Source organism: Leucoraja erinacea, chromosome 9, assembly GCF_028641065.1.
Source record: "Leucoraja erinacea ecotype New England chromosome 9, Leri_hhj_1, whole genome shotgun sequence".
Lineage (NCBI taxonomy): Eukaryota > Metazoa > Chordata > Chondrichthyes > Rajiformes > Rajidae > Leucoraja > Leucoraja erinaceus.
In genome coordinates this window covers 65039293-65051958 of record NC_073385.1, presented here as the reverse complement: position 1 = coordinate 65051958, position 12666 = coordinate 65039293, and the positions used below count along the sequence as shown (strand labels likewise).

The 12666-nt window shown below is 46.4% G+C and overlaps 1 protein-coding gene across 1 annotated transcript in view; it reads right to left on the bottom strand.

The window, feature by feature from the left end:
- Positions 1-12666, bottom strand: part of LOC129700502 (1-phosphatidylinositol 4,5-bisphosphate phosphodiesterase beta-2-like) — a 149257-nt gene that overhangs the window by 35673 nt on the left and 100918 nt on the right. The window contains exons 23-25 of the mRNA XM_055641056.1: positions 10553-10635; positions 7267-7336; positions 4903-4956 (exon numbers count right to left, since the gene is read on the bottom strand). Of these exons, the coding sequence (XP_055497031.1) occupies positions 4903-4956; positions 7267-7336; positions 10553-10635 (207 nt within the window). The remainder of the gene's footprint in view (positions 1-4902; positions 4957-7266; positions 7337-10552; positions 10636-12666) is intronic.

Sequence of the window (12666 nt, the reverse complement as noted above, 5' to 3'; positions counted from 1 at the left end):
ATGGATGTCTGTGTAAATTGTGTTGTGTCTTGGGTCTTTTTTTTCTTGTATGTATGACTGCAGAAACAACATTTCACTTGAGCCTTTATGAGGTTCAAGTGACAAATAAATTGTATTGTATTGTATTGTATTATAGGTAGGGTAACCAGAATGGTTCATAATATTTTAGGTGCGGTTTCACTTTATATTGTAAGATACTCTTCAGGGCCTGTCCCACTTGGCCGTCATTTATGCTACAGGCCATTAGTGACTGACGCGCGAGGGTCCCACGAAGGTCGCGCGCTTCATTGTGCGTCCGCACAGCACTCTGGAACAGCCCTCTGGAGCGCGTGACGTCATTTGAAGGGTTGGATGATGTTTCTGGTCGAGATTCTTCTTCAGGGAAGCAACGTCACCCACTGCTTCTTTCCAGAGATGCTGCCGGTCCCGCTGAGTTACTCCAGCATTTTGTGTCTATCTCCAATCGTCTTGGCCCCGCTCTGGGAGCAGGAGTGGGGGCGGATCTGGATCAGCAATGGCCGTGAGCCCCAGGCCGAGCTCGGCGATCGTTTGCCTGCTTCTGCTGCTGTTGGAGGTGAGACGTTGCGCCACGCCAGGGTGTCATTTACGCGACAGGACGGTGGAGCGCGAAGATTTTGTGCACAACTAAATCCTGGAGCGCTGCGCAATACCGTGCGCGACTCCATACTCCTCCACGCCACTCCATGTGCCCGTACCACGCTACCCACACGCTACCAGGTCGCGTAAATGGCGCGCAAATGACGGCCGAGTGGGACAGGCCCATTACACACAATTCTAATGAAGGACAACATACTGTTTGCCTTCACGGTGCATCACAGCTTGGTTTGGGAACAGCTCCATCCAAGACCGCCAGATATTGCTGCAAATTGTGGACGCAGCCCAGACCATCACACAAACCAACCCTCCCTTCCATTCACTCCATTTATACCACACGCTGCCTCGCCAAGGCCAGCAGCATAATCAAGGCCCAGTCACACCCTGGCCACTCCCTCTTCTCCCCTCTCCCATCAAAAGATATAGACGTGTGAAAACGCACACCTCCAGATTCAGGGACGGTTTCTTCTCAGCTGTTATCAGGCCACTAAATCATCCTACCACAACCAGAGAGCAGTGCTGAACTACTATCCACCCCACTGGTGTTGTACCCCTCGGACTATCCTTGATTGGACTTTACTGGCTTTACCTTGCACTGAATGTTATTCCCTTATCATGTATCTATCTATACACTGTAAATGGCTCGATTGTAATCATGTATTGTCTTTACGCTGACTGCATAGCACGCAACAAAAGCTTTTCAATGTATCTTGGTACACGTGACAATAAACTAAACTGAACTGAAACGGAACTGAATGTAATTGCTTGCTCTACCTGAATATATTAACTGTCGATGATTGAGAGCACCAAGGTCTTTCTGAATTCCAACAAGTTTAAATCTCTCCCCAAACTCCACCTTTCTATTTTCTGCACTAAAATGGATGATATCATATATTTACCATATTGTATTCCATGCTCACGTTCTTAGTCTCAATTTTTTTCGATGGTTATTGAGGCTACAGGCATGTAACCTTATATACCACAGCATCTTATGCCTGCCCTTGTGCCTGTATCATTCCAATCGAATTATTACCATTTGTTAGTCTCTAGCCCACCCAACCCACAGGCATAACATTCATATCCCCGTCTCAATCACATTTGAAAATCTATCCATTTCTGATTTTAACTTCAGATCCTTGTTCATGTTAAAATCTCTTCAGATTAGTTAGACAAGTTGGCTTGTGCACTGAGTTCGGGCCGAGTGTAATGTGTTTGGGACATGTGCTGCACAATGGCGGCACGGTGGCGCAGAGGTAGAATTGCTGCCTTACAGCGCAGGAGACCCGGGTTTGATCCCGACTACGGGTGCTGTCTGTACTGGGTTTGTACATTCTCCCCGTGACCTGCGTGGGTTTTCTCCGAGATCTTCGGTTTCCCCCCACACTCCAAAGACGTACAGGTTTGTATGTTAATTGACTTGGTGTGAATGTAAAATTATCCCTAGTGTGTGTAGGGTAGTGTTAATGTGTGGGGATCGTTGATTGGTGTGGACTTGGTGGGACGAAGGGCCTGTTTCCGTGCTGTATCTCTAAACTAAACTACACTAAACTACAAAAATGTCTGGAAGGAGTAGGTAATTTGTGCGACCCGTTTTATTAATTTATGAACTTCTGCAGGTGTACGTTAGAGAGCATGTTGACTGGATGCATCGTGGCCTGGTTCGGCAACTTGAACATCCAGGAACGGAAAAGACTACAAAAAGTTGTAAACACTGCCCAGTCCATGATCGGCTCTGACCTCCCCACCATCGAATGGATCTATCGAAGTCGCTGCCTCAAAAAGGCAGCCAGCATCATCAAGGGCCCACACCATCCTGGCCACACACTCATTTCACTCCTGCCATCAGGAAGAAAATACAGGAGCCTGAAAACTGTAACATCCAGGTTCAGGAACAGCTTCTTCCCTACAGCCATCAAGCTATTAAACATGACAACAAATAAGCTCTAAACTACAACAGACTATTATTAATATTGCACTATATGTATTTATTTATTGAGTATGTGTGCATGTGTATATATACACAATGAACTTTTTTTTCTCCCGTTATGTAGCGATGTTACAATACTTACCTTCAGCAGCGATGCAGTTCTGCCACTGGCTGTGTGCGCGACTTTGGCGCCTTTGGGGATGGGGGGGGCAGGAATAAAATGCCATTTTGTACTGCCTGTCTGAGGCGGAATTCCTCGGGCTGCTAGCTGCTGATGAAAAATCGATTGGACTTCCGTTCCCGGTATATATATATTTTTTAATTTGCTGGACAATTTAATATTTGGATTAAAATAAAAAGCGACTTTAAACGCCCTCAACGGTACAACGTGACGGGTCGCAAGAACGGGACAAAACAAAGGATAAGTCATGTATTTTACATATAATCTTGCTTCTTGGGATGGCTTTAATCTAATTTTATGTTGCGAAAATGTTATTTGGGCCCCATACGAACCGGCTGTGTTTTTCCTGCCGATATGGAGTTCAAATTCACCGCAAATTCAACATTCCAATCGATCGCGTTCCAGAAGCAAGATGATTAAAATGCCCATTTTTTTTTTTGGACAATCGTGTCATGCCATCCAAATTGTCTATATTTTGTGTTATTCTCTCTCCATGATCAGTATTTTTAAACTAAATATTCACAAGAGTCTGAGTCACATGTATTGTGCAAAAATAATAATTTTGATTATATTTTGAGAGGATGTTTCTGGATTAATTTATGGGAATTAAACATTAAATTCCTTCCATCTGGGATATAAATTCATGACAGTGAGATTTAAAATCATGTTATATTGTGAATTCCTGTGTGAATGGGATTAGTTTGTTATTTGGATACTTAGGCTATTTAAAAAAAATATTCTTTACTTAAGAAATGGAATCTACAGGACATTCTAAATGGGGAAAGTAGTGGGTAGAAAGGCATGTCATGTGTGATTTGAAGAGCAAAAACTTGTAGTTTACATGCCAAAATTAAAAAGTTGAAGAAAAACAAGGTGTACAGAATTGCTTATTGGTTACAATCTGAGGAGTATGATGATGCTACTGATTATGATATCCCAGTGTACCAGCTAGCAACTAATCTTCTCCATAAAGACTTGGTCTATTGCTAGAAATTGTAATTTATTTACCTGTCTGTTACGGACACAGCATATAATACAATAATATTAAAGTTCTGATCTTGAGAACATCACATTTTTGAATTTTCAAGGCAGTCTGGGTGTTTATTACTATTTCCGTCACAAAGTTCAATTTTGTAATTAGCTACAATTTGGTAACTAATTCATTATATGCTTTAATTTCAGGTCATCCAAGTAAGATGTTTGACATTTGTTTCTGAATGCTTCAATCTATAATAACTGAAAATTTCATTCAGTTCTCTTGATTTTTAAGAAAGTTATGGGCTTTTGACTGTCCTCGATCACAGCTTTTGTGTTAAGTCAATGGAAAAGCAATCGGGAACAAGATGCTAATTTCCGAGTATGAAAATATACTTAACTTTTTTAATACTGAAGATATGAAAGTGAATTAGATGTCAAATTAAACTTATTTTTATGCTTTATCTGATGGGATAAATTGCAGACTTGATTTTTTAAATCTCAAGTGTTTTAAACATTGCTACGTTATGTATTATGTTTGCATATTCTGTTGTGCTGCAGCAAGTAAAGCCCCTGTCCCACTGTACGAGTTCACCCAAGTCCTCTCCCGAGTTTAATTATTTTTTTAAAATCGTGGTAATTACGTAGAATGTATGTAGCGGGTACGTCGGAGCTCGTGGATGTCTCGTAGCATCGTAACGGCAGGTACTCGGGAAACACGGAAACTCGTGAAGTTTTTTCAACGGTATGAAAAATTTCCAAGAGTAAAAAAATACTTGTGATGAAGTACCACGAGTTTGATTTTTTTTTGTAACTCGGGAGAGGTCTTGGGTAAACTCGCACCTTGGGACAGGGGCTGTAGAAACGTTGCCTCAACTACATCCTTCGGCAGTTTGTTCCACACGCTCGCCACCACAGCTGGAGAGTGGTGACATTTTACATGAAACTCCTCTTGGGTTGCTTTCATTTTGCACCACTCTGCTGTCTTGCGCTCGTCATTGTGTTGTTGTACTTATCATTGCCGTCTGTACATTGCTCACATTGTGTGCTTCATGTCAACGAGGAATTTCATTGCACCCTGCCGAATATGACGGCAAACTGAATCTGAATCATTAGACATTCAGGAATCCCACACTTCAACATTTCCTGTGAACACACCCTTCATACCCTGCCAAATGCACATAAATCATGCCAATGAACTCACCGATGGCATTCTTGCAAGATTCCTCAAGGTCCGAGCTGGTAGGGTTGTAGGGATCTGGAAGAAATAGCACCTGGTTATTTTGATCTCAGTCCCAGCAACAAATGTCTTTTTCACTCCCCATCCGAACAGACTATTTACCATCCCTCCAGCCACTGGCAAAAGGAAGTTATAGAAACATAGAAAATAGGTTCAGGAGGAGGCCCTTCGGCCCTTCGAGCCTGTTCTGTTCCATCTGAGTGCGACTGCCAGGGTTGATGTCACCACTCACACATCCACCACCTCTCCATAGAAGGAATGGCTGACGTTTCAGCTCGAGACCCTACTTCACAACTCGACCCAAAACGTCACCCATTCTTTCTCTCCGAAGATGCTGCCCGTCCCGCTGAGTTACTCCAGCATTTTGTGTCTATCTTCGGTGTGAACCAGCATCTGCACTTCCTTCCTGCACCACACTACGTGGTAGCCCCTGGGGACAGCGCTTTCTTAAGGTCGCTGCCGCCGATAGGACGCATATGGTCGCTGCGGGGCTCCCTCCCTTCTCACCTGCTGCTGCTTCTTCCTTCGCTTTGCCCGCTCCCCGCTCCATCACGCCTCCTCTTCCACCTCGCCCGCAGTCAGGGACATCGTCGAAGGCAGAGTATGCTGGTAGCTCTGGGCTAGGAGGAGGCGGTGGTGGTGGGGTGGAGGGTGCAGCGGGGAAAGGCCGAGTGGACAAAGCGGCGGCTGACGGGAAGAAGCAACAGCACATGAGAGGGCAGGGATTCCACGTTGATCGAGCACGCGCGTCCTGTCAGTGGTGGCGGCCCAAAGAAAGCACTGTCCTCGGGCTACAATGTGAGCTGCAACAAGGGCCGTGTCAGCCGGGCGGTGCAGTGGTCGAAGGAGGTGCACCTTGCGAGCTGGAAGTCGCGGCTGTAAGCGGAGGGGCGGCAGTGGGGGCTGGGGGTGACATCAGCAGGCCCGTCCGCTATAACCAAAATCTGTTATAAAGGGGGTCCGTTAAAACCAGGGTTTACTGTACAAATACATACACTGTACTTGGGTACACTTGACAATAAAGTGCCATTGAATCATTACGTTAAAGTAGATTGGAGATTTTTTAAAACAGGGTTGAATTGAGTTGGTGCATGTAGGTGGAACAAATCATACTGGGTAGAGAAGATGGGGCAGAGGAGAGGAAATGGCTGGGTGGAGAAGTTGGATGAAGAGCGAGCCAGGCCTGGATGGATATAGATAGAGGAGAATAGGGTTGGCAACTTTCTCACTCCCAAATAAGGGACAAAGAGTCAAAATAAGGGACAAATTCCCGACTCGGCCATGGCTGGGTGAATGGTGTTGGCCCGGGTGCTGGACTGTACACACAGCCCAGCCGGCGAGCCAGCTGAGGGGTTTTGGCCCGGACGCTGGACTTTGCGAGCGACGTCACGTGCAAAGTCCGGCGCCCGGGCCAACACTCCTCAGCTGGCCCACCGGCTGGGCTATGTGTTCTGCTGCATGCAAAGCCCGACACCCCGTCCAACTCATGAACCGATGATTGGCCGTGAGAAGGAGGGGTGGTGGTGTCGGCGGTAAGCGAAGGTCCGAAGGTCGGACAGCTGGCTGGGCTGCCGCCCGACGGGGCCACGGGCGAGGAGCTGCTGCTGCACTCCATGGGCTGCACTACGTCGGGACGGGTGAGGCGGGGCCGGACGTGGCGCTCCAACCCGACAGTCTCTTCGACCCGAGTAGTAGCGGTCAAATACGGGACAAGGGCGGTCCTGTATGGGTCAAACCAATGTAGCCCAATATACGGGATGTCCCGGCTAATACGGGACAGTTGGCAACCCTAGAGGAGAGGAAGTGGCTAGTTGGAGGGAGTGATTGTGAGGAAGGCAGGAGTGGTTAGAGATAGATCAAGGAGAGGAGAATGTTGATGTGGAGGAGAGGGTGGAACACTGCGTTGGAAATGAGTGGAAATTTGGGGTGATGGGGGGGGGGGGGGGGGGGGGGGGGAATGGAGACAGAGTTGAACTGCTGTGTTTTTCCAGTGTGCCAGTTGCAAAGGATCATCATAATACTTCGTCCCCTGTGAGATTTGAATTACTCCGCATTACGTGGAGAAAGGGACTGCAGTTGCTGGTTTAAGCCGGAGAGAGACACAAAAAGCTGGAGTCACTCAGCGGGACAGGCAGCATCTCTGGAGAGAAGGAATGGGTGACGTTTCGGGTCGAGTCTGTAAGGACTCTGAAGAAGGGGCTCAAACCGAAACGTCACCCTAGATGCTGCCTGTCTCGCTGAGTTACTCCAGCTTTTTGTGTCTATCTTCGGTTTAAACCAGCATCAACAGTCCCTTCCTCCACAATGTATTTAAAAGCAATGATTTACTGCATGCTTCAGTGGAGTCCGATGCCTCGTTGCCGCTCTGTTGTATCTGTACGTTATCCTCAGAGACAACCTGCAAGCAATGTACAAAGGGAGATCCGTTAGTGTCATTCCTTGAGTCAGCACCAGACTCAACTTACAGCGAACACAAGCAAAGTGTTATCATCACACTTTAAAAGACACTTTACATTTCAAGTAAGTAAGTAATTTTTATTTATATAGCACTTTTAAACCAAATCACGTTGAAGCCAAAGTGCTTTACAGAGAGAAAACAAATGAGATTATCATACATCCATGTAAAATAAAAAAGAAGAAAAAAAGACACAATACACTATAGGATTCAACATGAACGTCCTCCCCTCCCCCTAGAGCAGAATCAACACTTTCCACTGTGAGGGAAGGCACCAAAAAGTCCAGTCCTCCTCCTCCTCCTTGACCACCCAAGGTCGAGGCCTATTTGATGCCTCCATGGCCAGTCGCCGCAACGGTGGCCCGATGTTATAGGCCCTCCTGCCGGGAAGAAGGAACTCCGGCGTCGGGTGAACACTCCTCAGCGGCTTGGAAATGTCAATTCGATAGTATCCTATTAGGCAGCATCCTGTTGTGGTGCATCACAACCTGGTTCAGGAATAGCTCAGCCAATACATATAGCAGTATATATAGCAGAGGTATGGATGTAGCCCAGTCCATCAGCCAGACCAGACTCCATCTCCACATCACGCTGCCTTGAGACAGCAGTCAACATACTCAAGGACCATTTACATCCCGGGCCATTCCCCTCTTCTCCCCTCTCCCATCCGGCAGAGGATACAAAATCCTGAAAGCACCTATCACCAAATTCAGGAACAGCATTGACCGACTCCCGAACAGTCTATCCATGAGCTGCGGGGCAGTCCCGATCTCCCAACCGACCTCGTTGCAGATCTTGCACTCATTTTTATCTGGACTCGCTCTGTAACTAATGTTATAAAGCTGAAGGGCCACACAGTGGCGGCACTGGTCGAGCTGCTGCCTCTCAGCGCCAGAGACTCAGGTTGAATCCTGACCTCAGGTGCTGTCTACGTGGAGTTTGCACGTTCTCCCTGTGACCGCATGGATTTTCTTTGGGTGTTCCAGTTTCCTCCCACATCTCAAAGATGTCATGAGGTCATAAATGATAGGAGCAGAATTAGGTCAATCATGGCTGATCTATCTCTCCCCCCCCAACCCCATTCTCCAGTCTTCTCCCCATAACCCTTGACACCCGTACTAATCACAAATCCATCTATCTCTACCTTAAAAATATCCATTGGCATGGCCTTCACAGCCTTCTGTGGCAAAGAATCACCACCCTCTGACTAAAGAAATTCCTCCTCATCTCCTTCCTAAAGGAATGTGCTTTAATTCTGAGGCTAAGCCTCCTCGTCCTGGACTCTCCCACTAGTGGAAACATGCTCTCCAGGCCAGTCAGTGTCATTCCAATATATCCTTGAGTGAGCACCAGCCCCAACTTACAGCAAACACAAGCAACGGTGGGATAACATAGAACTGTGGTTGAACAGGTCGGCATGCGCTCGGTGGGCCGAAGGGCCTGTTTCTATGCTGTGTCTCTAAACAAAACTATATTCTGCACTCTGGAATTTTTCTCGTTGAGCCATCTGTTGTACATCCATGGCCTAATTGTAGCCATGTCTAGTATGATTTGACCAGATAGCATGCAGACAAAGCTGTTCACTGTATCCAGGTGCACATGACAATAGTAAGCCAATACCAATGCTAAGCAATCAAACCAGCGTTTCTCAACCGGGGTTCCCCGGAACGCTAGGGTTCCACGTGAGGTCGCTGGGGGTCCCGAGAGAAATAGTGATAGATAGGCTAATCATATGTAAACGCATTCTTGAATCATTTTTGTGTTTAATTTCATATTTGCAGTTTTATTATACATGGATGGCATATTTTTTGCTGATAAGTGTGAGGTGCTACATCTTGGCAGGACAAATCAAATCAAAATACATGGTAAATGGTAGCGAATTGAGGAATGTAGTAGAACAGGGGGATCTAGGAATAACTCTGCATAGTTCCCTGAAGGTGGAATCTCATGTAGATAGGGTGGTAAAGAAAGCTTTTGGTGTGCTGGCCTTTATAAATCAGAGCATTGAGTATAGAAGTTGGGATGTAATGTTAAAATTGTACAAAGCATTGGTGAGGCCAATTCTGGAGTATGGTGTACAATTCTGGTCGCCAAATTATAGGAAAGATGTCAACAAAATAGAGAGAGTACAGAGGAGATTTACTAGAATGTTGCCTGGGTTTCAGCAACTAAGTTACAGAGAAAGGTTGAATAAGTTAGGTCTTTATTCTTTGGAGCACAGAAGGTTAAAGGGGGACTTGATAGAGGTCTTTAAAAGGGATAGACAGAGTTGACATGGATAAGCTTCCCATTGAGAGTAGGGGAGGATTCAAACAAGAGGACATGACTTGAGAATTAAGGGACAAAAGTTTAGTGGTAACATGAGGGGGAACTTCTTTACTCAGAGAGTGGTAGCTGTGTGGAATAAGCTTCCAGTGGAAGTGGTGGAGGCAGGTTCGATTTTATCATTTAAAAATAAATTGGATAGGTATATGGACGGGAAAGGAATGGAGAGTTATGGTCTGAGTGCAGGTAGATGGGACTAGGGGAGAGTAAGTGTTCGGCACGGACTAGAAGGTCCGAGATGGCCTGTTTCCGTGCTGTAATTGGCATATTTAGCAACGTCATATTTAGCGATGTCTAAACGGCGCCAGTGTGAACCGGCCTTTAGTGGTCAGTGGACAGGAGCTGTACCTGACGGATTTGTGTGTGTACTCGAGTACAGACGCACGCACAATCTCCATCAGTCCTGTCTGTGCTGTTATGCTTGCCGTATGAACTTCAAGTTTATGAACGAGAAAGGAAGAGATTAATAAAGATGTATGATAATTTTTATGTAGCGGTTCCCTGAGACATGGAAATTGTTACAAGGTTCCGCATGAAAATTGGGGTAAGAAGGTTGAGAAGCGCTGAATTAAATGGTCTAGCAATTACTTACCTGATGGCGTTAAGGAAGATAAAGATGAAATAGATATTATAACTTGTTTCGTCACCTTTCCCACATTCTCATCACAATAATGTATGAAATACTAAATCACAAGCAATTTTCTCAACCCCCTCCCCCACCCACACTCAATCCCACTCACTCCCATACATTTACAGAGCGAATCTCATGTTTCCCCAAAGACACATAGCCAACACACTCAACCCCTTACATCTCTCTGCCCTGCTGCTCATTACCTCATCAGCATATGAACTCTGGTCCTGTTGTGCAGTCATTGTACGGACAAAGTGTATTGGGTCAGCCAAAGCCTTGTTTAGATCTGCAACGACACAGTGTCGAGTGTTCAAACTCATAATCACACAGGAGGGAACAAGAGTGTGGAAAAGCACTACTGCACTGCCTCTTCCAAAATACGTCATCCTTTTATTCGATGGCTCCCAAATCATCTGCAGATCGCTGGCTTATTTCCATCCAATGGGATAAGGACCCCAAAAACCTCATGGCACGTGTGGCATTAGTTGGATTCAGTTTAACGTTCCCATCATGCAGCCCCAACACATCCAACCAGGGCATGCTCAAGTTTAGTTTAGCTTAGAGGTCCAGTGCGGAAACAGGCCCTTCGGCCCACCGAGTCCACGCCGACCAGCGATCCCTGCACACTGACAATATCCTGCACATACTAGGGACAATTTACAATTAAACCAAGCCATTTAACCTGTAACCCTGTACGCCTTTGGAGTGTGGGTTGAAACCGAAGATCTCGGAGAAAACCTACGCAGGTCACGGGTACAAACTCCGTACAGACAGCATCCATAGTCGGGATTGAACCCGGGTCTCCGGCGCTGCATTCGCTGTAATGGCCCTGCCCCACGGTACGAGTTCATTCCAAGAGCCCTCCAGAGTTTAAAAAAAGTCAAACTCGTGGTAAGCACGGGAGAATGAACGTAACGGGTATGTCGGAGCTCGGGGACGTCTCTTAGGGGCTCGTAACGCTAACGGCAGGTACTCGGGAAGACTCGCTAACGGCAGGTAAGCACGGGAAGACTGGTGAAGATTTTTCAACATGATGAAAAATGTCCACGAGAGCCCCGATTACCGACGAGTGACCATTACCGTAAATCTCCGAGTTCGAATCAGGGCAAACTCGGGAGAACTCTTGGAATGAACTCGTACCGTGGGACAGGGGTTTAAGGCAGCTACACTACCGCTGCACCACGGTGCCACCCATGCAGTTACTCCAGCATTTTGTGTCTCTCTTCGATTTAAACCAGCACCTGCAATTCCTTCCTCCACACACATACAAAGCAGGCTCAGCGAGATGCACTATGGCCAACAAAAGGAAGGCAAGATTCAGCATGGCCGCCTATTGGGAACTGCCGTGTTGGGAGAGAGAGGCCATGATGAGGTGACGTGGTGTCAGAAGGTGAATGCTTGCTGTGGTTTTAGCTCAAGAGGCTTCATCGGTAGGGTTAAGCAAAGGGTGAGAACAGGTTCAGGTACAGTCTGTTTTATATGTGTACTTCTTCCAAGGTCTTGATGCAGTGGACAGCCAGCGGGATCGTGGAATGCTCCTCCTGCAGGGTGTTGGAAGTCGGGGGGGGGGGGGGGGGGGCCTGAAGATGACACCTGCAGAAAATACATTCAGCTGCAACTCCTTGTGAACTGGGCTCTCGGATTATAAATTGTTGAAACGTCCACATTAATTCCCGAGTAACCTCTCTAGTTACAGTTGGAAATTACACATTTAATGCTTAGTGAATAATACGAATAATACAAATTAATACTCCCACAGCACATTTTGCAGTGACCCTCATGTGGAACCTTATCGAAAGCCCTTTGGAAAGTCAAAGGTGGACAAAAATGCTGGAGAAACTCAGCGGGTGAGGCAGCATCTATGGAGCGAAGGAATAGCTAAGAGCGAAGCATGCGGTCATAAGGTCATAGGTGATAGGAGCAGAATTAATCCATTCGGCCCATTAAGTCAACCCCGCCATTCAATCTTGGCCAATCTATCTTTCCCTCCTAATCCCATTCTCCTGCCTTCTCCCCGTAACCCCCGACACCCGTACGAATCAAAATCTATCTCTCTCTGCCTTAAAAACAAAGATTTCCACAGATTCACCACCATTTGTTCAAAGAAATTCCTCCTCATCTCCTTCCTAAAGGAATGTCCTTTAATTCTGAGGCTGTGACCTCTGGTCCTAGACTCTCCCACTAGTGGAAACATCCTCTCCACTATACAAGCCTTTCACTATTCGGTAAGTTTCAATGAGGACCACCCCCTCATCCTTCTAAACTCCAGCGAGTACAGGATATATATTTGCTGAATCTCCACCTTTGGTTCCCGATA